Raw genomic sequence first — 23778 nt, forward strand, 5'->3', positions numbered from 1 at the left:
TGGTAACTGGGGTCAGATGCCACTGTTGCTGATGGGATACCGATGGGATGCACATCACCCAAAGCCAGGGATGTCTCAAGTACTGCCTGGAAGAGGGGGGGACCCTGGAGACCCTCCCCATGCCCAACTATCAGGGTTCCTCAAACATTGCCTGGAGGGTGCTCCATGCCTAGGACAACTGGGACAGGGTGCCCCCATCCCTGGAAGTGTCCAAGGCCAGGCTGGATGAGGCTTGGAGCAACCTGGTCTAGTGGAAGGTGTCCCTGCCCATGGCAGGGGGGGTGGAACTGGATGATCTTTAAGGTCCCTTCCCACCCCAACCATTCTATGATTCTAACTACCCTGGGACAGTGCAGCCTGCACCTTCTCCCACTCTCCTCCCTCCCCAGCATCCAGAGCCAGGGGCTCAGCTCCACGGGGGCTGGTGCTGCACGGCTGCAAACGGGGACAGCGCGTGCACCCCAGGGCACCCCCCCCGGGCTAAAAAAAACCAGCCTGGAGCCCGAGGCCAGCTACACCGGTGCCACTTCAAGAAGGTGATTGCTAGCGTGCACTGACATACAAAACTGCATTTGGATCCCCTTAAAAGCTACAGGATCAGGCTTAAGTGAGCAGTGGAATATTTTAACACGGAGTAACGCGCGTGCGGCTGTCTTGATATGCCAGATTTGTCAGCACTAACAAAAATAAAGATTACACATGGAAAAGGCCACCTCCAATGGTGTATCAAAACAGCTCTGACCTGCAGTACCAAAGAAACACCCCAAATCTATATTTATACTGTTTCAAAAGCTATATTTATTTGCTTAGCCCACAAGGTCTCCAGGAAGGAGAGGAGGGGAGTCCAGCATCTGTAAAATTACCAGGCACCGGCTATGTTTGCAGAACTGTTAATCAATTAAGAAAGAGAGGATGGCAGGATAATCCTGCCTCTTCTGCGATGTCCTGGCAGCACCGGTCCCAAGGGACCTGCGAGGCAGGGGGCTGGACGGGACCCAGCTCACTGCGGTACCTCACCACGGCAGAGGGAACACCGACACTGCTGCCATTGTCGCCGCCGGACCGCGAGCCACCCACGAGCGGGGTCCAGGCGAGCTTTTGACGATAGCTGGACGTTTGCTGACCACTCGAGGGCTGCGAATCCTAGTGTGGGAAGACCAGACCCCACCGGTGAGCAGTTCAAAACACAAACAGCCCAGGGATGAGGTGCCAGCTGCGGCAGATGCCAACCAGCTCCCACCACAGGAATGTGCTCACTGAGGCATGGAAATCAAAAAATATTAGGGGAAAGAACTTCCTTTTATTCAACATTTGTGCCTGGAGAAATGGAGCTGAGAAGCAGACACCTTTTCCCCAGTAGCACTGCCCTGCTGCCACCCCACCGTGGGACCAAAAAAAACCCGGCATCCACCTAAGCTGGGCTGGCGGGGAGCCCTCGGGGCAGGGAGAGCTTCCCACCCTGCGCCAGCACCGTGGCAGCTACATCACGGCACCTTCACCAGGAAGCTACGGGTCTTACCCCCGTCCACAGCCTGCCTGCCCCAGCCACAGCACACGCATCCCTGCAGGAAGAGTGTCTCTGTCCCCAAAAACCAGCAGTCTCAGCCAGCAGAGAGATAAAGGGTAGAAGAAAGGGGAATTTATCCTCAGGGGAAGAAAGATGAGAAGATGGTTTGAGGTTTGGGCAGTTTAACATCTGAAAAGGGTCTTGTTCCAGAAATACACGGGAGTGGGATGTATTTATGGACGGAGTTTGCAAGGCCCTCACCAGCTTTTTGCTCCAATCCGACCCACGCTGGCAGGAATCTCTACAGAAGCGGTAAACTGTTAGCTGGTATTTTTTGCAAGGGGATGGGAAAACCAAGTGTCAGACATGAGCCGCACTCGGGGAGGGAGCACAGATAAGTGTCCAGCAGAAAGAGGCTGGATTTTAAATCTCACCCATCAGTTGCTCTTGCACAGTATAGCTGGTACGTTAACTGCAGGAACTGTTCATCAAATGATGACAAAGACTAAAGCGATTGAGCCTGCTCAGAGGAAAAATAAAATAATCGGAGGTGAATTTGTTTCTTTCCCAATCATTCACCCAGCTCCCTGTCTGAGCTTTACTAGCAGCACACACTTATGAGGCTCTCTCAGTCCTGATCCACCTGGAGAGGCAGAGGATCAAAACACAGAGGGTCTGTCCCAAAGGCCCTGACCAAGACACCCAAAGAGCTACTCCAGAGATCAAAGCATGCGCACGACCACTGCAGCACCCCCCGAATCAGGCACAAGCAAAAATACCACTGTTTGGATCAGAGGGTTTTAAATCCTGCAGTAACGGGAGCTGTGGGGCAGGAGGACCCTCCAGCGGGCGCCTGGCGCTCTGACGGTCAGAGCCCCGGCCGCTCAACAGCGGGGTGCTGCACCTCAGCCTGACAAACCCTAGAAGGGATCTGGTGGGATCCCACATCACATTGTCATCTGGCCAACCTCTGCCCCACAGGCTCACCAGAACCTACATTCACACCCCAGAAGGCCCTTTTCTCCCCCTAAAAAAAAAATCAGTCACGCAATGAAAACACTGTCAGACCGAGCTGCTGACCAGAGCGCGGGCTGCCAGGCAGTTTGCATAACACCGGCCGGAGCACGCTCGGCGGCGCTGGCTAATTCCTCATTGCAACAATGGAAAAACCCAGAAATCTCGGTGAATAAGCCAGTCTGTGTCCTAAATCAGCCCTTGGATTTCCTCCCTTTCTTGAGCCTGTCTCGCCTCTGCAAAAGCTCCGCTGGGGCTGCGCAGGCAGCCTCCGGAGCAGAAATCTCAACAAGCTCACAGTTATGTGCTCGGCCCTCAGCTGTTTGCTGCAGCCAGGAACTGGCTGGAAATCAGTTCAAAATGTTCCACTTCCAAACCCCACCCCACAATCCCTGGATCTCTCTCTCCATGCTCAAAGAAGCAAGCACTGGGGCTTTTAACCGTTTTGCTTTAGATTTCTCTACCGGGGGAGCAGGGGACATCCGCAGCGTTGCTAACTCACCTCTGCAACTGCTACCCCAGACCAGGAGCCAAGACAGACCCCAGTCCCAGCTCCAGCATGGATTTCCTTGCTCTGCTACCTCACCATCCCCTTTACCAATGCCCACACCTTTCCCTGTCCACAGCTTTGTCTCAAGAGTCTCAGGCATTGCCACCCACCTCATCTGAGCTGGGCACGCAGCAGGGCACCACTGCCTGGCATTTTGCATCTCCCCAAAGGCTCTGCCATTGCCCCATCCCTTGTTGGGCACCAACAGCCACTGCTCCACAGTGCCACGTGCCGAGAATAACACCCTCGCACAGGCCTCCGGACCATAACCATGACCTGTCATGTTCCACTGCTCTTAGGGAAGATGCAGCAGAGCCTTTGCTCTCCCTTTCCTAGCCAGCTCCGAGGCACAGGCCAGATCTGGAAGTCTTCAATCAAAATTTTGCATTGCAAGAGCAACTACAGTGCTGTTGGTCATTGGCATGACCCTGCATCGCTCCCATCTTCTCCCATCCCTGCTCAGGCTAACTCCTCTGACATCAGTAAGGCAAAACCACCCAAAAACCTGTGATAACAGGTCAAGGTGCTTCTCTCCAGACCGGCCAAGGCTAAACCCAGCCCAGGAGCCCACTGAATGCTTCAGCACTTGGTGGCTGAGGAGCACAGCAGTGCTCCCTGCGATGCTGTTCAACCAAAACAGGTTGTTTTTCCCCCAGTGATGGATCTGGGCCCCGCTCGGCTCAGCAGGGACCAGAGAGGTTCCCCGCAGAGCAGGTCTGCGTTTGTTCTGCCTGACTGTTTGCCTCCCTGTTGCAGAGAGGAAAACTACCTCTGCCCAGCTGCTTCGGCAGCGGGGCCAGGCAGGACCACGGACACTCCTCTGCCTGGTGCCAAGGGGTTAAGCTCACAGTAAGTTCCCAAAGCCAGTTGCTTCCAACTGGCTGCTGCCTGTGGTTTGTGGGAAGGGATTTTGCTTTTTAATAACATTATAAATAGGGCTGTGTTCAGCATGCTGCAAACCCAGTTACTCTCTCTCTCCCACCCATCTCCCTCCTCCTCCTCCTGCTTCTCTTCCCACCACACTAATTCCAGATCTGACCATGAATCGGTCAGGCTTCTTCCTCCGTGTCCTCAGCCTACTGGCATGTCTCGCCTCCGTCGCGCAGGCATGTCCCCCGAGCTGCCACTGCCACGGCGGGGACCTGCAGCACGTCATCTGCGACAATGCGGGGCTGAAGAAGATCCCCAAGGTGCCTGAGCAAACGCGGCTTCTCAACCTGCAGAAGAACAACTTCCCTGTCCTGCCGACCAACGGCTTCCGTGACATGAAAAAGCTGGTGTCTCTGCACCTCCAGAGCTCACGGATCAAGGAGATCTCGACCGGAGCCTTCCGGGGGCTCAAGAGCCTCGTTTACCTCTATCTCACTGATAACCAGATCAGTGTCATAAAGCCAGGAGCCTTCGATGACCTGTCTGAGCTCACTTACCTCTACCTGGACCAGAACAAGATCCCAGACCTGTCCAAAGGGCTCCTCTCCCCTCTTGTCAACCTCTTCATCCTGCACTTAGGCAGCAATAAAATCCGGGAGCTGAAACCAGGGGTCTTCAGTGGGGCTAAAGACCTGCGCTGGCTCTTCCTCTCTGACAACTCCCTCACCAATCTCCTGCCTGGGGCTCTGGAGGATGTAGAAAACCTCGCTGTCCTCCACCTGGACAAGAACCAGCTAAGCAGCTACCCCGTGAACGCCATGAGTAAGCTGCGAGTGCTGGAGGAACTGAAGCTTTCTCACAACCCAATTGAGGTCATCCCGGACAACGCCTTCCAGTCCTTCGGGCGCTACCTGCAGACACTCCACCTGGACAACATGAAACTGAGGAAGGTGAGTCTCTTTCCATTTGTTCTAGATAAGAAACATGGGGCTTCTCCTTTTCGGTTTTCTGCCCCTCCACTGCAGAGCAGAGGGGAGATGCAGACAGCGAGGCACTGGCCAGCTGAGAACACCCCTGACAGCCCAAACAAGGGATGAGAGAGGGAGTGCTCCAGCCTTCTGTTGAGTTATTCCAATACCTGGAGCTGATCAAACTCCCCGTAAAGGCAGCACATTCCCACCCAAGCCGGAGGTGACACCAGTCATTGAGAAAAAGAGGGCGTGTTCCAGCCTTCTGTTGAGTTATTCCAGGCAAAACCAAATTACCTGGAGCTGATCAAACTCCCTGGAAAGGCAGCACATTCCTGCCCAAGCCAGAGGTGACACCAGTCATTGAGAAAAGTATTTGGGGTGCTCCAGGACAATTGGTATCCCAGGGATGAGAGGCAAGCACCTGCCTTGTACTCAAGGGGCGCAGCCACCTTTTCCAGCCTTCTGTTGAGTTATTCCAGGCAAAACCAAATTACCTGGAGCTGATCAAACTCCCTGGAAAGGCAGCACATTCCTGCCCAAGCCAGAGGTGACACCAGTCATTGAGAAAAGTATTTGGGGTGCTCCAGGACAATTGGTATCCCAGGGATGAGAGGCAAGCACCTGCCTTGTACTCAAGGGGCGCAGCCACCTTGCAGAGCTGCACTGCTCTGCCCGCTTCCTTCAGCCGGGTACCTGTTGTAGGTTGGGTGGAGGAGACTCCTTGGGAGGGACTAAAACCACTGCTGTTCACTTACCCACACCTTGCAGACAGGTAGGCAGAGACCTTCACCTCCCCCCATGCCTCCCAACTTCACACGGTATAAAGAAAGGTTTGTTTCTTGATCTTCTCTCAAAAGGAACTCTTGCAGCATCTCACAAAGGGGCCCTGTTCCCACTGGAGAGGAGGAGGGACATTCGGGTATCCCAGATGGCAAAAGAACCCCCTTCGGTGAGAAAGCACGATCCATAGGCAGGAGCATCACACCCGGGGAACCGTTTGCACTGCAATGCCAAGCAGCACAAGAACAGAAACGGGCAGAGCAGCACCCTGCAGCAGCCCGATGCCCCAGGTGCACCCAGGTGGCTGGAGAGGGAGGGGGCTGCAGGTGGAGCAGAACAGTTCTCCCTGGGCTGATGCTTTGCCAGGAAACCTAAAGACAAGGTGCCTCATCCAGGTGAGGCAGGCTAGGACTTCAGGGCAAAGCTACACCCACCACATGCAGGAAGATGCGAGGAAAGGGAATTTCTTAACAACAGAGCAAATCCAAGAGCCTCACAGGGATGAGCAGATCACCTCAAATCTACCAGAAAGAGCCCACCAGAGTTTTCAAGGGGATATAGCACAGCAAAATGCTCAAAAACTGGAATTACAGCTTGCCCAGGTGGAGAACACCGCTACCTAAACCAGCTTGGTAGCACTCAGTATTTATGCCCTTGTGCACTCTCAGCATTAACCTCTCCAGGACAGGAGTAAGCAAACCCAGCGCTTGAAAACAACCTGACCTCTCTAGGCAAGACCTTAGACATGCTGTCACAGCACTTTTGCAGACTCAGTTTTAAGGCACTTTCATCATCTGCAGGTCAAAACTTACAGCTTAAATATTGTACCAGCTGTAGAGACATCAGAGTCCCAAGTTATACATTGAAGAAATTAGACTAACACATGATGCTGGGGTGCTCCAGGGAATTAAGTGTCCTTGGACTGGCCAAAAAGCAAGGGTTAACAACTCTAGCCAGCTAAAAAGACTTTCTTCTGTTCAGTGACCAGCTGTGGACAGGACCTTTAAGGGCACTTCTGCAGCCAGATGCCTCCTTTCCTTCCCAACAGCCCAGTAAGACAGCAGTTTACAGGATCAGCACTAACAGAGGTGGCTTCTGCAGCTTTAGGGCTTGTCCGTATTTCAGGAAAACAGAGCTCACATCCCCACTCAGAGTTCTCCAAAGCCCCAGAGGCCTCGTATCTGAACAGCCCACGCATGAACTTTGCACTGCTAGGAGACATCTAATCGCAGAGGCCTCATACCCTCGGAAATCACTACCAAATACTTTAAATGCCGCTGGCATCTTGTCTGCAGCTCATTCTCCTTCACAAAAATACCGTCTTTAGCTGTTCCCTGCATGGCTGCAAGATTTTTGTGCTGCTCAAGTACAAAACCCTTCCACACGAAGCTATTCCAGCCTATGCTGCACTTGAGGGGGAGGAGAGTCCTTGGGCTGCTCCGCAGCCCCAGCACAGAGCTCCCAGTCCCCACCAGTATCACGGACCCGCACCAGTCACCTGCATCTCATGGGCCAGGACCCACCGGGCACATCAAGAAACCAGGCAATGCACATCCTGAAAGCTTTACGTATGCCCCTCTCCACGTATTCACTGCAAAATAAAATACAACAGCAATCCGCCATCGAAATCGGGGAGATGGCCGATTTCTTTACAAGTGTGCGCCCTGGCAGGCAGCGCAGCAGCTGTTACCAGCAGATGCAAACTCTCCTCCTGGGGCTGGGAGAGGAATGAGCAGCTGAGACAGTACACCACTGTCCAAACTAGAACGTGGCCAGGCTACCGCCCCCCCGCACAGCGCGCTAGCACCTCTCCGAGCAGCCCCGCTATCAGCACAGTAAAACCTACCGAGGTCAGCTCGGGTTTGGAGCACAGAGGCCAGCCCCGCTGACTCTCCAACAGCTACAGTACTCTGGAAGTCTCTTAGCTAGGCTCTAATCCTATCCAACATTGCTTAATTTGGAAGATGACAAAAGTTCACAGCTTAAAATAGCGCATTTCCTCGTCAAGCTTTTCAGCTTAGAGAGCTCGAACACACCCCAATGGTCCTGCCTGAGCGCGAGCTTCTGGCCGGCAAGGGGAGCACAGGTCCTTGGTGTGGTGGGGTTCTGGCAGACCTAGACTTATGTAGACCTACACCTCCACCTTTCGAGAAAGCCTTCTCCTGCTTTGAGAAGGGGGAGAAATGCTTTGCCGTGGCCAAGAGGAGCTTTGTGCTTTGCCAACGACCCCCTCACCAATCCCTCACCACCAAGGAAGTTTGTTTTGAGGGTTTTTGCTTTCAAGAAGAAACTTTCCAACCTGGGTAACCATGGGCTGAGAAAAGGCAGAGGTGAGGCCTCAGGAAAGAGAGGAGAGGGCTGAAGAGCTGAGTTTACAGCCTCCCTCCCTCCGCCAGCAGCTTTTTTAAGGGAGGCTCTCTTAAAGCCTGCCTGTTAATTGAGAAAAGACAACCCTTGCAGCATCCCTTGCAAACAACCCACTGGAAATGAGAAAAAAAACAGAGGAGGCTGAGGTGCTGGAAACCTGCCTCTGTTTCTACACTGCTCAGATGCCAAGTGTAACTTTCCACTCAGAGCCCCCCGGTACTGCCAAAGTCTACAGCCCCTTCAGACGCCACAAACACTCCCTCCTTCAGCCGTTCCAGGACAGGCAAGGCAACAGGCACTGGGAGGATTTCCAGCCTTGGAAAGGAATACACCCAGAAAAGATCTTCATTTAGAATGGAGAAGTATGGCTCAAAAATAAAGGCAGCTGCCAGACTTCACTTTATTTAGGGATGTGGCTGCAAAGACAACCCCGTATGAATTTGGGACATAGCTCTCCTCAGGCAGGAGAGTCCATCGCCCACAAGCCCACCAGCCTGATGCCTCTCGTAGGTGTCCAGAGCTTCCAGCAGCCAGGACCCCATTCCACTGCTCCCTCCTCCTGCTTATTCCATGCTTATGCCACTAAAAGCCTTGAACAGAGGCTCTTGGGTTCGGAGTCCCCTTCCCCACCACAGTGTTCCTCACCCGAAACCTTTGTGCTTCAGTTTGCAGACAATGCGTTCACCGGCGTGACCGTGCTGAAGACCGCTCACCTGGAGAACAACCGGCTCACCCAGCTGCCCCGCAACTTTCCCTTTGAGAAAATGGAGACGCTGACGCTCTCCCGAAACGCCTGGCACTGCAACTGCCAGCTAGCACACCTGCGCAAGTACGGCACCGCGCACCCCTTCCCTCCCCACGCTCCCCGGGGGTCCTCCCCGCGCTGCTGGCGGCCGTACACCTGCCCGGCATCTCTCTCGCCAGCCTGCCCTCTCCATTCATGGCAGGAGAGTTGTCCATGATGGTTTGTACCTCTTGTAAACTCACAGTCTTCCTTCTCCCCGCGTCCCAGGTGGCTGAAGGGCAACCGCACCCGCGCCGACGAGACCTGCTCTACGCCCGCGCAGTACCGGGGGCAGTCCATCAGAGACACCCCGGCCCTCCGCACCTGCAAGCTCCCCACCAAGAGGTCCAAGAAGGGAAGCCGCCATTAAACACGTAAGATGGTTCACAGAGCCGCTTCCTATCGGTACCTTTTAGTCTGACCCTGATGCCATCAGAGGTACGGGGACGCTGACTTCAGTGACGCTAGGGTTTGGCTCAAAACAGCTCTCCTGTTCACCCCGACGCCTCCACTCAGAACTGCTCCCTCTCCCGACAATACTGGGCTCCACGTACAGAGCAGAGACTCTGCCTGGAGCATCAGGGACAGAGTCAACCCTGTAAAACAAACACAGGGCTAAAGACAGGCCTGAGGCAGCAAGTAAGGGTGAAACGTGTAATTACGTGTCAAAACAAGGGTGGATTTAGCCCACTCTTACCCTGAGCTGGGATCACACAGGCTTTACTTCTCTAACTGACTGGAGATGCTCAGTCTTTTGCCCTAATAAAGGTCCTCTGAGCCTGGTTTGAAATTCGTGGCAGGGCATTGCCTGGAAATCTGGCCCCAGGCTGCCCAGCCCATATGAAGACAGATGTCTTCCATAAGGAGCAGTTCTCGGCCCAGCATCCACCCAGCACCTGCCTTTCAGCAACTACAATTCCCATCCAAGACACTCAGGTATTTAAAAACAAGGGCTGATGCCTTCAGATGAGTGTCCCAGAAGAGGAAGGTTTGAGACAGCAAATATTCTTTGAATAAAGTGTTCTGGGCCAGAAGGTGATTCAGAGAAAGGGCTAACTTTCCCTTGAGCAATGAGCTTGCTGACACCTACCAATCCAAACACCAACTGTGAAAACCTACCACACAAACCTTCCACAACTGGAAACTACCAAGAGTATTAAATTCAGCACTGAGAGGAGCAATAAAGCCACAGCTGTCATCACTCCATCCCAAGCATTTTGCTTTTCCCCATCCCAGGATTAGGTGTGGAGCTTGTATGGATTTCAGAGGATGATGAGGAGCCTGCAAGCTCTTGGGAGAGGGACGTCTGCTCATTTGTTAAGTGACCTTGCACTGCGCTGTAGGAACAAGGGCTGTCACTGTGCCCCGTTATGACAGGAAGGATGAGGCAGAAGCCTGAAGCCCAGTTACAGCTGTTCGGTCTCCAGTTCACTAAGGATATGTACAACAGGATGGAGAAAGTAAATTTATGACCAAAATGTCAGGGATAACGCCAGCTGCTCTGCACCTTCCTAAAGTGGTTATTTCTCTTGCAGTGCCAGAGGTTTTATGGATTAGAGATGGAAATACCAGTCGTTCCATATAGGGCGGGTAAAGTTCCGCTCTAAGGATGGAAAAACTTCAGTGTTCTAAACCACAATACTTCAATGTATTTTATTTACAAGTCTGACTCTTCTTAACCTTTTTCTTTCCCTGCCTGAACTCAACTCCAGTCCATGATGAGAGTAAGAAAACCAGGACAGTAATACCTGGGGTTTCTATAGTATCTTCCACCCAACTCCCTCAAATAAGTTTACAAGTGCTAATGAAACAGAAAACTATTTATTCCAGGCTCACAGAAGACAAAGATCAGTGCCTTCAGGCCAAAATATAGGCACACAAACCCACTCCAGTGCGGTGACATGATTTTAAGGAATATGAAGTACCTCTGACTTCACTATACACCTCTTGAGAGCCAGACAGCTCCCCCAGATGTCAGCTATGGGGGTCTGTACATCAGGGGCACTGACCACATGTCAGATGCAAAGCTGCTCAGCAGTTTCTAAAAAATCTGTCAGCTCTGGGTTTCCAGAACCGGGGCACCAAAATAATTCACTACTCTTGAAAGTGTCACTCTTGGGTTTCTTCCTCCATGAAGAAAGCTCTCACTGACCATCAACACTTTGTGTAAGACACTCAGGAGTCACACAGAGAGCTGGCAGAGGAGATCAGAGACAAGACTAACCCATCTCCTCTACTGTGGGGACGGGTAATGGCTCCCTGACTCCTAACTCTTCGCTTTCAAGTATGGGCTTCATTCACCCACTGCAAAAATAAACAGATAAATGCTAGGAGTTTACTCATCTGCTGGAAAAATTAAACATGTGGCCTTCTCTCTTTTTTTTTCCCCTCTAGCAGGTCCTGGTATGGCCTGTCCTGGTGACCGGTCACTTCAACCATCAGAAAACTACTGACTTCTGAGTCCTTCCTTAAGCTTCTCCTACCTGTCAGAAAACATTTCTGATATATCCAAACACCTTCAGCCTCCTCCGAATCCCCGCTTCTCTGCTGATTGCAGGATGGAATCCACCTTTCCAATCTTTTCCGACATCTATATATTTTAAAAGAGGCATTTTTAAAAACTAAACTATGCATGACCATACTAAGACAAGCTAACCTAGATCCTGCCGGTAAAACACAGTCATCTTTCCCAGAGGCAACATAACCCACATCCCATCAACCAGATGGTCGCTCTCTCTCCCCTTCCAGTGGAGTGGAAGCAAGTGGGAAGGTAGGAGCATCCCTCCCCCAGCTGCTTGATCAGGAAAATGGGTCTCGATCTGTGCAAAGAGACTCCTCTGCCTTCCCACGGAGGGGATCCCTGCAGGCCAGGGCTGAGGGGGTAGGTGAAGCAGTGCCCAAGAACCACTGGCCCCGAGACCGAGCTGCCCTTCCATTCCCAAGGGCGGCAGCATCTCTAGGTCGGCCAGAAATCCTTTAAAGGGAAGAAATACTGGGAAACCCCGAAACTAAATCTGAAGACTGGATTCTCTCCCACTCTGTGGGATCTACCAAGACGCACGTACGTCTGAGAGGAGGTGGTGTGCGGCGTGCAGCCTGGTTTGGGCATCCCTCCTCTCCTCTCTGCCCATGCTCCAGAGGATCTAGCAGGACACCGGGATGACTGTGGTTTATTGCCACGGCTATTACAACACCACAGTTGCAACTTAACTGTGTTTTTTAATCCTAAAGAGTTATATAAATATATGTATATTTATTCCTCTGTAACTGAGTGTAAATGACCTTTATGAGGAGGAAAACTCCTCTGTCTCCTATATAGAAATCAAATTGTATATTTTCTTATGTACATCTTCTGTATAAAGCTCTTGCTGCAAAGATGAAGTCAACAAGTCTCCCTGTGTCTGGCTGAGGGATCAGAAGTAACACGAGACCGGTGGTACAAATATAGACTTAATCCTCTTTATCCTATGGGCAGAGCAACTGTTTGGGAGGGTTTTGTTATTTCTCTCTCTACAAAGCAGGAACATGTGACACCGAAGGAGTCCTGGGCATTTCCAGTCATGTCTCAAAACGTTTTGTGAGGCCAAATTCAAGCCTACTATAAAAATACATAGCTGTCACCTGACAGAGCCTGGGCAATGGCATCAGGGCTGTCCTTGGTGTTTTCAACTCAGCATTAACAGCATCACATCCAGGAAAAAACCCTGGCTGCCTCTGAAACGGCTCCAGGACAGATGCCCTGGACTCCCCTGGCCCGCAGCAGAGCACACAGTCGTCCCTGTAAAACCCTGGTGCTGGTGCGGTCTGGGTGTGCCAACAATAACACGCCTATTCCGACTCCCAGCCCCGCATGTTTATCCATCACAACAGCCTGCTTCCTCAGCATTCGCAAGCAGCGTGGCACTGAAGTTGTTTCCTTGGAAGTAAAACAAAAACGCCCTTTTTTGGCTCAGCCATTCACTCTCAGGCACACACGTGCAGATGGCAGGACCCTCCTGACGAAATGCGTCACCCAGAGCGCCAGTGACCACGGTGACCTGTCGCCCTCCACACGCGGGACGCACTGACGCTCTTGCCGAGGGTGCAGGGACACGGGATGGAGCAGCAGCACGCGTGCCCCAAGACGCGCTGCCCTTCCAGCAATGCAATGCCTGGCGTGGCACGTGCAGACGGTGCCGTTCTCACGTTCAGGTTCTCAAACGCTCAGCACGCAGCCAGGCTTCGTGTCTGCACGCAGTCCAGGAGGAAAGACACCCGACAGCTCCACAGCAAGATGAACACGTGCACCCACCCACACCGATACAAACCAGTAACGCCTCCTCCGTAATCATTCATCCTTGCAGCATGTACAACAGAAGGGTTTACAGGCTTTGAAACGCACCAGCAGCAGCTCAGTTTATGACACTGAATGTAACGTCTTCGCTTCTTACAAAGCTTCCTCCCCAGACACCCCCCACCAGCAACCATCCCACTCCTTCCTCCCAGCCCCTCTATACCTTCCCTCCTCAGCCTGGCCTCACACCCCCCATCCCATCACGCCTGATCCCAGGAGATCTGGCACCACTGCGGTGCAGAGATGCCCAAACTCGGGGTCTCGCCACGACAAACACCATTTCGTAGCTCAGGTCACAGCAACCACGACTCACCACAATCTCCGGCATGTGCATCTTGGTGATAATCATCTTCATGATCTCGGGGGGAACAGGGGAACCCGCAACGACTCCTGGAAGAAAGAGGAAAAGACGACGGTCTTGGAAACCATCTGTTTGTTCCCAGGAGCGGTCCCTCAGAAGGTTCTGCGCTCCCAGATTTAAATGCTGGCAAGACCTTTGGGATACACCGGTTCCTGTCAAAACACTTTCTATTTTTATGGTTACAGGTCCTAGTTATGCTGGAAGCAGAGGCTGCAGCAAGGCCGGTTTGCCTGAATGAATTAAGGGTTGGCAGAGTTCACTTGTTAGAAAAATAAACTCTACGGCACAAGCCTAGTCCAAGCTGCAGTTCCTGAAAAGGAAAGATTCAGAGCAGAAAGAGGCACAGATTTTTAGCAGGACAAACACTCCCATCGATCATCACCACCATAAACCCAAAGCCCTTTCCTCCTGCCTTGCACAGAGCAGCCCTTTTGGGAGAGGACAGATCACGTTTTCACCTGTTCTGCCCTAGGATGGCAGAGCAAAAGAGTGGGGTAATGTATAGCCTTTCCTGAGGAACAAGATGAGACAGGATCACTTTTCACGTAACAGAGATGATTAGGTAATCTGCTGAAACATTTCCCTATATTCCAGCACCAACTTCTCTCCGTGCTGCCACTGCTGATGGCCTCCCCGTTTCAGCTCAGTTGTTGCCAAAGCCATCTGCAACAGGCACACGTTCTCACACCCTCTCCAGTATTTAGATGAATGACTTCAAAAAACAGGCAGGAAACTTCAGGCCAGAGAAATCACAGTGTAGCTCTGCTTCAGGGACCGCACCAGCCTGAAGCACACAAAGCATCTGCTGCCACGCGGTGGTAGCTGGTGAGACCAGAGGTGAGCAAATCCAGGTTTCCCAACTCCCCACCGTAGATGATAAACAGGAAAGTCTTTCCCCAGTCTGCTTTAAGATTAACAAAATCCTAAAAATGCATAATTCTTGAAGGAAACGCCAAGAAAAGGAAATGGAGCATCAAATTAACAGGAAAACACAGGCTCACACAACTAAACTCTGCTCCAGAAGAGTGATTGGCTCACAAAGGTTAATGCAGCCTCCCAAAGGTCCTGGATCAAAGCCAAAAGGGCACCAGAAATATCCAGTTTCTAGGGATTTTTCCACTTGAGCTGTCAGACTTACCTCCCCGGAGAGATGACAGGTCATAGGAGTCGAAGTCCGGCTGGGAGAGCATGTCTATGAACATGGTCGGCGTGCCGTAAAGGAAGGAGCATCTTCAGGAAGGGGAGAGAAAAGGCAAAGCTGCAGAGCTGGAAGCGGGGACAGCCCCAGCTCAGCACCCTGTCCCGTCCCATCGCGCGTGGGGCTGCACAGAGGCAGGCACAGCAGATGTGCTCTTCACCCACGCACATATACGTATGGATGTGTAAAAATATATATATTTTTATATACGTATGGATGTGTAAAAATATATATATTTTTATAGATACATACATTCTATATCATGTATAGCTACGCTTACACGATAGCTCTCTTGTATTACAAAGCTGCACATGAAGAACCAGCTGGAAACACAACTGTCCCAGCAGCAGAACTGCACTTGGAAAGGAGGGCAGGTGGGCAGGTGTAAAAACATACCAGCCACAGCAAACCAAGACACCACTACAATTTCCAGCCAAAGCCCAACAGTAAGCCGAAGGATCCCTTATTTTTAAGAAAGGAGAAGTGTGCCCAACTCCCAAGCGCAGCTGAAAAGGCAGGATTTAGGCTCCTGAAGTGCCAGTGCAAGTACGTGCAGCAGCAAACCTGCCTCTCCCATTGTGAGAAGGAAGAGCAGTGGCCACGCAGGTGACACAAGGGAAGAAAGTCCCGCCACAAAGCGACCAACTCCGCTGCAGCAAGACCCAAACTCTCACTTTTCTCGAGACACTGCCTCCAGAGCTGCCTTCCCCTCAAAACTCGGCGACGAGAAGATGCAGGAAGACCCGTGCAGAGCCATCACCATGCAGCCTCCTACCGACGCCAGGCAATGATAGAGGGGTGCAGGGAGGCCAACGCGATAGTCCTGGGATCAAGCCAAAGACAACAGTGAGGGGAGGAGATCTTCCAGTCCGTGACGAGCCCGTCTCACTGCTGGAGAGCAAATCTGAACATGGACGTTTTCCCTGATTCACTGCAAACTTGCTGGAAATCTGACATTCGTCTCTGCCCCCATTAGGTGGAACCATGACGCTGATGCTTCCTGCCTTTAATAAAAATCAGCTTGGGAAGCGTTTCATGTCAGAATTTCATTCTGTAATCTTGCAATGTCTTTTCTTCGCTGGACTTTCTGGTCTGGTATTGCTTACACGTTATTTTATGATATGCCAGAAGAGTGGTGGTGCTATGACAGGCATGAAATATGCAGGACTTAGCACATGCTATTAATTTTATTGTGTTTTTAAAAACACCAAAGGCTCTGAAGGCCGATTGAAACAACTCATCTTTTTTTTTTTTTCCTGGATCAAAGCTGTTGTGTCAGAAATAACTACTTCAGAACTTCAAAAGAAAATATTTTCCTTTAACAATTTGTAAAAGATACCACAAATAGAAAGGTCATATCCTGACAAGAGTTACGAGACTGTATATGTGACATGAAAAGAAGGGATGTAAACCAAATTAAAACCTCATTCAACAGAATTCAAAGCTAACATGCAGAGTCTTGTAATTATTTGAAATGAGAATCAGAATTAAGTGATTAATTTAATATTTTTTTCCTCTCAGCAAAAGGTATCTCTTTTTTTCCCAAAAAAAAAAACCCTCACATGAAACATCAAGTAAACTCCATGGACATGAAAAATGTTACGCACGACTATCCCTCCGTGTCATTTGCAGCAAACACTCCTGCCCTTCTGCTGAGCAAGCACCAACACTCTCCACACATGTGGTCTCTCTGTGGCAGCAGAGACCACCCCAAACTGTGCTCCCACCGAGACCCACCTGCTCTGTGAACCCCAGCCTCTGACCAATCAGGTTGGCGTTATTCACAATGTTCCTGTGGGAGAGGGTGGCTCCTTTGGGGCTTCCCGTTGTCCCCTGGAAGACACAGAGCATTCTGCAGTGATGCCACCTTTTCCCGAGGATGAGCTACGTGTGCTCTGGGGAGATTTCCCAGGCAGACTCCAGGGTGATCTTGCACTTCGTTCAGAACTGGGAGACTTTTTTTTCTTGTTTAACAGCATCTGAATCCCAAACCACACGCTCAAAAAAGGTCCAACTTCAGTTGGACAGAATTCACGACACTCATCTCCATCAGCCCTTGACTAAGGGCTGAGCAGCAAGAATGGAAGATGTAAGGGAAAATGCAGGAACACTTCCCTCCATCCTACAGCAGGAGATGGAAGCAGGGCTTGGTCACAGAGGGCAGAAGGCGAAGGAAACGGGATGCTCAGCATCACACGCATCTTCCCCCGCGTCCCCAGTGAGGAACAGGAGCAGGCAGAAGCACCTACTGAAGTGAACTGGATGTTGATGGGCTCGTTGCAGGAGAGGGTCTGCTGCACGGCTCTTAACTGCTTCACGTGGCTGCTGTCCCCAGCCTGCATCACCTCATCCATGTGGAAGGTGCCAGGCAGCTTGGAGTCCACCGTGATGACAATGGATAAGTCAGGTAGCCTGGTAGAAAGAAAGATACCATCAGCAATAACGGAGCGAGGAGAAAACTGCCTGGATAGGCATACATCGGCCAGGGCAAACCTCCAGGTCAGCCTGACCCGTTCTCTCCAGACCAGACCCTGTGCAGGTCCTTCTGCTGGATCCTGTGGTATGCAGCTGAGAGGACAGAAGGCAGGACACCGCTGTGGGGTGAGCGCAAAGACACCAGATGTTCCTGACTCACCTCTTGCTCTTTATTCCCCCTGGACTGGATTTTTCTAGCTCAGGACATGACTGTTTTAGAATATCATAGTATTTCTGTGTTTTAAATTGAGTGGGAAACACCAGTGCCTTACAGCCAACCTGTGAAGGGAGAGAGAAACTCATGAGAAGTCACGTCGGGTTAACGTTCAGGACGTGGTAAGGAGCAGTCACCACCAACACAGGCACATGCACAGCCCTGTGACCCCGCACGCAGGTGTTAGCCATTAACACTGCTCCGGGATTTTCTCCGTGGCTCGTTTCTGTAAGCACATGACACCATGAGCTCTCTCCAGATCAAACCTGGAGATTTTTAACACCCTCCTAGTAAGAGCCATGGTGTGCAGCAGTTTAAAGATTCACTGGAGAGCATGACATAGGTCTTTGCACGGTGAGGGTGCAGCAGCCACGCTCCCAGGGCTGGGGACATGCTGGCAAGCAGGTTCACCGAGGGCAAAGACAGCTGTGCCCTCATCAAACCCTGCAGGGCAGGGTGCTGTTACTGCACGCCCGGCACCCCAAGCCCCGATCCATGCGTGCGGCCGGCGCTTTGCTCCTCCCTGGCGCCCGGTTTAGGACGGGCTGGTGGGATTTTGCTGGGCAAGAGAGCAGAGCTGCAACCTGGGGTTCCCTCTTCTGACAGGATCAACACCCCTCGTTGTGAGCACAAGGCAAACAACTGAGTTTTCAGATTAGGAGTCCCAGTGCTAACAAAAAGCCCAGTCCCTAAATAGGGGTGGGGGGGGAAATCAGGTGAGTGCATCTGAAATTAAGGTGTTTGAGGAACTTTGGACAAAAAAGGAAACCTAGAGGCTGCCTCTCAGGTTAAACCAGGGTTTTGTCGTGGGTTTTTTAAAGCATTACATTTCCTAAGTTTTTTCCACCTCTTTTGAAAGCGTTAGCTATTTTGAAAATGAAAACATTTTTCATTCAACCTTTATATTTACATAATCCTGAAACAAGCTCTTTAATTACTCCAACAATTTCTATTTCTTTTTCAGCAGAGGAGATTTGATGAATTTGACCCAGATTTACAAACTACTTTCATCTTCCAAAAACCGTATTCTTGTCAAGTAAACTATTTACATAAATTATTTACTCATCTGTTTTCATTACTTTCCCAAGGTCCATGAAATAAGGAGAACAAGGTTATGGCAATAAATTATTTTTAAGTCCCTCTAGGGTTTGTCAGAATACATTTGCTCCATTTTCTGGAACAGTCTGCCCAGAACCCAGGGGACTGAGTCTGTTCTGGGACATTTTGGGCCTTTGTAAGTTTTTACTATTAGTTCCTTCAAGGTAGTATTCTGAGTATTCTGGTTGGACTAGGATCAGAAAACAGACACTACAGGAGGAGAGGAGCCTGCAGGGCAGATGTTATATGAGATAAGGGTCTCTATTTGGGTATCCCCCCCTTGGTCTCAACCTGATTGGCAGCAGACCCTTCTTCAAAGGCCCTGTCATTAAGAGCTGACACCAGTTTGCCTTTAGAAAGCCCTGGAGATATAGCAGGAATCAGAGGAATGGTTATTCAGCATGGATTTGCGTGTATACAAAAGGGAGGGAACCCGATGGAGCAAGGAAGGGACTGCACAGGCTGACAGGATCCAACAGCCGAAACGCTGATGTCTTCAGAGGTTTCATTGTGCAAATGAACAAACACAAACAAATAATTAGGGCGGTGAGGGACACCAGAGATCCCATTGCCAAAGGTACATAGGAAAGCAGCTACAAACACTAGAAAACCTGGGAGGATGAGACAGGAGTAATCCCCAATGGAGCTGAGAAATGTTTCTGCTCTTACCCCACTGACACTTCAGACTTACATGGGAGGAGAGAAATCAGAGCACAACCTGACACACAGGTGGAAAGGAAAACAAAAGCCAGGTCTCGCTGAGAAAAAGGAAAGTCCTGCCATTTACATCTCCACCTGGTGAGAAAAGGAGGAGGAGATCCACACTGGAAGGGACATGCTTCACTGCAGCACAGTGTTCAGTCCTAACGCATGGGAAGAGGAGTGACACCAGTGAGACTATATAAGAGGATTAAAAGAAAGATGAAATGGGAACTCAAATTGCAGCCCAGCAACCAAAGAACAGAGTTATTGATGCAAGAGAAAAGTCTCCCTTTGTTGCTAGAAATTATCCACTTCTTCCTAGGTAAAGCCAGAACTTGGATGGTGCTGGGAGACCCAGATGTGGTTCCAGCTCTTCTAGTCTCAGTCTTCAATTTAAAGCTGGACAAACCACAGATGAGCAAGTTAGCTTCTTAATCCTAGGATTAATTTCTAGACATCAGATGTTTAGTTGCCTGGATTCCTCACTACTGGAGCTAAGGAGCCAGAACAGGTTAAACTGATTGGTGCTGTGTACACCAGAAACCCAAACCTAGGCACGTATGGGAGGCTAGCTGAGGCAGCCACAATCAGAGAGCAGAAAGATGTCAAGCAGGGCCAATACCTAGGACTTAAACCAGGTTAAACTCAAAGCCAGCAAGGCCTAGGACACAACTGGGAAAGAGAAAACAAGCTACCAAGAAGGCTGGTCCTTTCTGAGCCTTCCTCCCTTCTACTTTCAAGGTTAAAATCCCAGATGGTGATTTTTGCCCCGAGCAGGAGGCAGGGAAGATGGCACCGAGTGGGGCAGGGCAGCCATGCAGTGCCCTCCCTCCCGGGCAGGCTGAAGCATGACTGTGGGAAAGTTAGAACTGACTGAAGGCAGATGTTGCCTCCAGACTGCAGCCACACCCTGCTACTGCATAGTCTTTGTTGTCCTGGCTGCCAGCTTCTTGAGTAGAACAGTCCCTGGGTCAGACACTTAGTCTTGCCTTGTTTTCCTCATACCTGCTGGGAGATAGGGTTATTATTGGTGTAATATTGGCAGTACATGGTTGTTAGCAGAGAGGGGGATGGGAAGGATGCAGAAGTCTCCATCAAACGGGCAGAGTGGCAGTGAAAGGGAACAGCAACAAACATGACCTTCACGTTTCACTGCAGCTTCATTCCCTTGGACACTGTATGGTGGTGTTCCCTCTACAGAGCCACCACCAGCCCTGCTCTCCAGCCAGCTCTCCCAGTACGTCCACGTGCTTAACCAGAAGCTTGTTTTTTTGCACTGTATCCCCACTATCCCCTTTAACAGAAGGCTGCTTGTATGCGTTCCCATAACGAATCAATTAGCATTACCAGCAAGTGCCATACAAACCTTCCTGATGACAAACTCCAGCTCAAGGGCCTGGTAGGCTGGATTCACAGATACCTGAAGAGGGAGAAACAAGGAGGGTGATCAGAGTTACCCTTGCCTTGAAAAACCTCTCCCCTAACATATATTACAACAGAAAAGTTCTCCCAGGGACAAGCCACCCTCAAAGCCTCTCCTCCTCTCCAACAACCAGAACTAAGCGGTCCCCACTACAGGTATTTCACATTCACCTGAAAAATTAGCTGGATCCTGTGTTTGCATGAAAAAAAAAAAATCAGAAGAGACATTTTTGTGAGGTCAGATAGTCACAACATAGATTCAGGAACCAAAACCAGACATTCTATCTCCCAGGTAGACACTGAATCCCCTTAACTGAAGACTCAAAACTCAAGAGCAAGTCGTATTTCTTAACAGACAACAATAAAAACACCAGCTTTCTCCTGTCCAACTCTCCACGGAAGCAGAATTGGCCACAGGAGCTGAGTTCACATCAGGTTCACACTAAACAAGACGCATTTTGGTGAAAGTGCCAGGTCACACTCTCAAATGAAAATTGGCTTTGGGAGACACACAGCTTGGACTACGTTTTCAAGTGAGCATTTCACCAAGAAGAAATGCAGGTCCTGTTTAGGAGGGATCTAAGTAACTGGTAACTTTAGGCCAGCAGCATGTTACACAAAATCAGTCCTATAGGCAAAAGCATGTCTCCATCTATCACCAGCTGCTGCAAGCTAGCTCACAGCAGTCCAGCTCCTGCTGCTCTTTCTCTGCAGTCTGCGTTCCTACACAGTGGAGCACAAGGACGCAGAGGGTTGTACAAGTCTTGTTTAAATACCGGATTCAGATACAGCCAACATGCTATGGAAAACAGCATGGAAAAAAGAGACAGCAAACCTTACTCTCCAGTATCTCCTATTGCTGCTTAGTCTCCATTTCCCTTCCCAACAGGCTGCTAAAACCCAGACACAGCAAACTCCTTACCAGGATGATTCCTGCCTGGGCAGTTGCAAACTGCATGAGAACCCACTCGTATGTATTGGGACCCCACATTCCCAGGCGATCTCCCTTCTTCAGGCCAAGAGCCAGAAGCCCAGCTGCTGCCTGGTCCACCTGTAAAACACAAGATCAGAGCCTGAGGATCACACGCAGGAGGCAGTGGGGGATATCTGTCTCCAGGCACTGCTTTCTGGAGAAAAAACCTTGTCTTTGCAACTGAAATGGGGCAGAATGTGCCCCTGCTGCAGTCTGTCACCTACTACTGCAGCACTTTGAGTCACAGAGCACAGCCCCTGCTTTGCACGTTGACTGAAAGCATAAAAATAACAAACGTGGGACAACACAACAAAGCAGGAAAGAAACCAAAATAGGCAATCAGGTACAAATAGTTGCAAATTAATTCTTGCCCAAAGACTAGTTAGCGTCCAGGTCCTCACCAACTCCATGTAGGACTACGTCTGTACCAAGTGACTTTTGACCAGCCTGGGGTTCTTGCCCTCATGCACTTGCATTCAGCCACTGTATTAACACGACTACTTTATTTTGCAAGATCTAAGTGTTTCAGGCCTGCAGATGTACGTACAAATATTCTGAGGTATTCAGCAAAGTTTGTAGAGCTTTGTTACGTGCTCCAATGAAATTATAAAACCTACCTTGTAGGAGATAGGAATTTGAGGAATGGCTATCCTCTGATTTAATTCTGAATTACAACCTATTTTTTACAATGAGGGTGAACACAGCTAATCTTGTTTATCTGAACGGATGAAACAAAAATCCTAGTAAATCTAAAAAAAACCCAAACAATTCTTCCTCTCCAAGATCATATCACACATTTAATAGAAATTTTCCAGGCAGTTAGCCATTAAATATTGTCCCTTCATTCAGAATACATACAAACCTCTTTATCCAAGATCATATCATACATTTAATAGACATTTTCCAGGCAGTTAGCCATGAAATATTGTCCATTCAGAATACATACAAACCTCTTTGTATGTAATATGCACCCATACCTACACCCACACACACTTTTGCATTCGATAGAGACCAATTCCTTGACTGGCTCGGTTGCCTTCATGCTCAGACGAGAAACCTCTACACGCTCAGGACCTCTGACAGTCAGAGCAGAGTGACTAATACAGGAGCTGGAGCCTACTCCAGTTGAGAAAAACACCATGACTCAGTCCACAACACATCAGATGGGGGCGATAATTTTTAAGTATGAAAGTTCACTCGGGGATATTTAGCAAGCATGATACCTACACTGCCTTCTCCCTTTTATCTCGAGACTCAAAGGAGGACAAAGGCAGCGCACACCCATTGGTGCTGGGGAGGTGCTGTTAGCACCCTCTGCTCAGGGCCAGGCTGAAATCTGCATACAGCAACCCTGAGCTGAGCGATGAAATCGTTTTCCCTTTCTCCATCATGCCTGCTGCTGCCCTTATCCACCCGCCTGGGCTCTCCGATGGGCAACCCAGGCACTCACCTCCTTTTTGAACTGAGCAAATGTCTTTCGAACCCCATCTCGGCAGAAGACCAAGGCTTCACGGTCAGGAAACCGCTCGACAGTCTCATCCAGGCACTGGCCCATGGTTTTGGCGAGTAGAGGAATGTCTGAGGTCCCCTGGACATAGCTGTTGGTCACTCTGTGGGAGGCAGAGGGCACCCCTGTGTGCAGGGCACTGTAAAAGAAAAGGAGAGGAATCCACTTTTAATATAACCCATTAAGACAATTCTCCCCATCTGGAAGGATTATCAACCTGCCAACAGTACCAGGAGTACTCCATGCACATCCCCACACCAGTGACAGCCACAGGCAGCACTTCAGCAGGTCAAGACCTCAGAAAGCACTTGGAAAGCATGTACATCAGCTTGGGGAGGGGCACTGGGCAGGCAGACAGCCTTGGCAACCGCAGTGCAACCACCTGAGCCTGCCCACAGCAGCAGGCAGCACAGGCAGAGCCTCCATCCCTCCACTGGAAACCTGGACCCTGCTCACTGATGGGAAAGAGCGTGCACCAGCCCTGCAGACTGGGCACAGCCCACTCCTACAGTTGTTCACCTAGGGTAAAACTACCTTGGACATTTCAGGATATCTGGACAGATGATGGACTTTGCGGAGTGATAGCAACTGGGTTTGGTCTTTATGGAACATTAAACAGTGCACATAACTTGGAAGGAACACAATCAACAGT

General features: G+C 50.4%; 2 protein-coding genes across 3 annotated transcripts in view; one reads left to right on the forward strand and one right to left on the reverse strand.

Annotated features, from left to right (window-relative positions):
• Positions 1 to 23222, reverse strand: part of ACSF2 (acyl-CoA synthetase family member 2) — a 31059-nt gene extending 7837 nt beyond the window's left edge. The window contains exons 1-9 of the mRNA XM_010159693.1: positions 23070 to 23222; positions 21569 to 21697; positions 20591 to 20644; positions 17371 to 17489; positions 16985 to 17147; positions 16473 to 16568; positions 15410 to 15558; positions 14676 to 14767; positions 13490 to 13566 (exon numbers count right to left, since the gene is read on the reverse strand). Coding sequence (XP_010157995.1) covers positions 13490 to 13566; positions 14676 to 14767; positions 15410 to 15558; positions 16473 to 16568; positions 16985 to 17147; positions 17371 to 17489; positions 20591 to 20644; positions 21569 to 21697; positions 23070 to 23174 — 984 coding nt within the window. The 5' untranslated portion in view covers positions 23175 to 23222. The remainder of the gene's footprint in view (positions 1 to 13489; positions 13567 to 14675; positions 14768 to 15409; positions 15559 to 16472; positions 16569 to 16984; positions 17148 to 17370; positions 17490 to 20590; positions 20645 to 21568; positions 21698 to 23069) is intronic.
• On the forward strand, positions 4061 to 11588 carry CHAD (chondroadherin). 2 transcript variants are annotated; one of them, XM_010159691.1, is made up of 4 exons: positions 4061 to 4891; positions 8725 to 8888; positions 9072 to 9217; positions 11241 to 11588. In XM_010159691.1, exons 1-3 carry the CDS (start codon positions 4112 to 4114, stop codon positions 9211 to 9213), a joined length of 1086 nt encoding a protein of 361 aa, XP_010157993.1. In that variant the 5' UTR covers positions 4061 to 4111; the 3' UTR covers positions 9214 to 9217; positions 11241 to 11588. The 2 variants fall into 2 exon arrangements, with proteins under 2 accessions (XP_010157993.1, XP_010157994.1); XM_010159692.1 differs by having other exon boundaries at positions 11238 to 11361.
• Positions 23223 to 23778: the final 556 nt, after the last annotated feature.

Source organism: Eurypyga helias, unplaced genomic scaffold (genome assembly GCF_000690775.1).
Source record: "Eurypyga helias isolate BGI_N326 unplaced genomic scaffold, ASM69077v1 scaffold14039, whole genome shotgun sequence".
In the NCBI taxonomy this organism is placed as follows: Eukaryota; Metazoa; Chordata; class Aves; order Eurypygiformes; family Eurypygidae; genus Eurypyga; species Eurypyga helias.

What these genes read in the sequence shown, in the direction of transcription:
- CHAD (XM_010159691.1), top strand. Translation starts at nt 4,112, where the DNA reads ATGAATCGGTCAGGCTTCTTCCTCCGTGTCCTCAGCCTACTGGCATGT. An exon ending in ACAACATGAAACTGAGGAAG is followed by an intron (nt 4,892 to 8,724) that starts GTGAGTCTCTTT and finishes TTTGTGCTTCAG; the next exon opens with TTTGCAGACAATGCGTTCAC. An exon ending in CAGCTAGCACACCTGCGCAA is followed by an intron (nt 8,889 to 9,071) that starts GTACGGCACCGC and finishes CCCGCGTCCCAG; the next exon opens with GTGGCTGAAGGGCAACCGCA.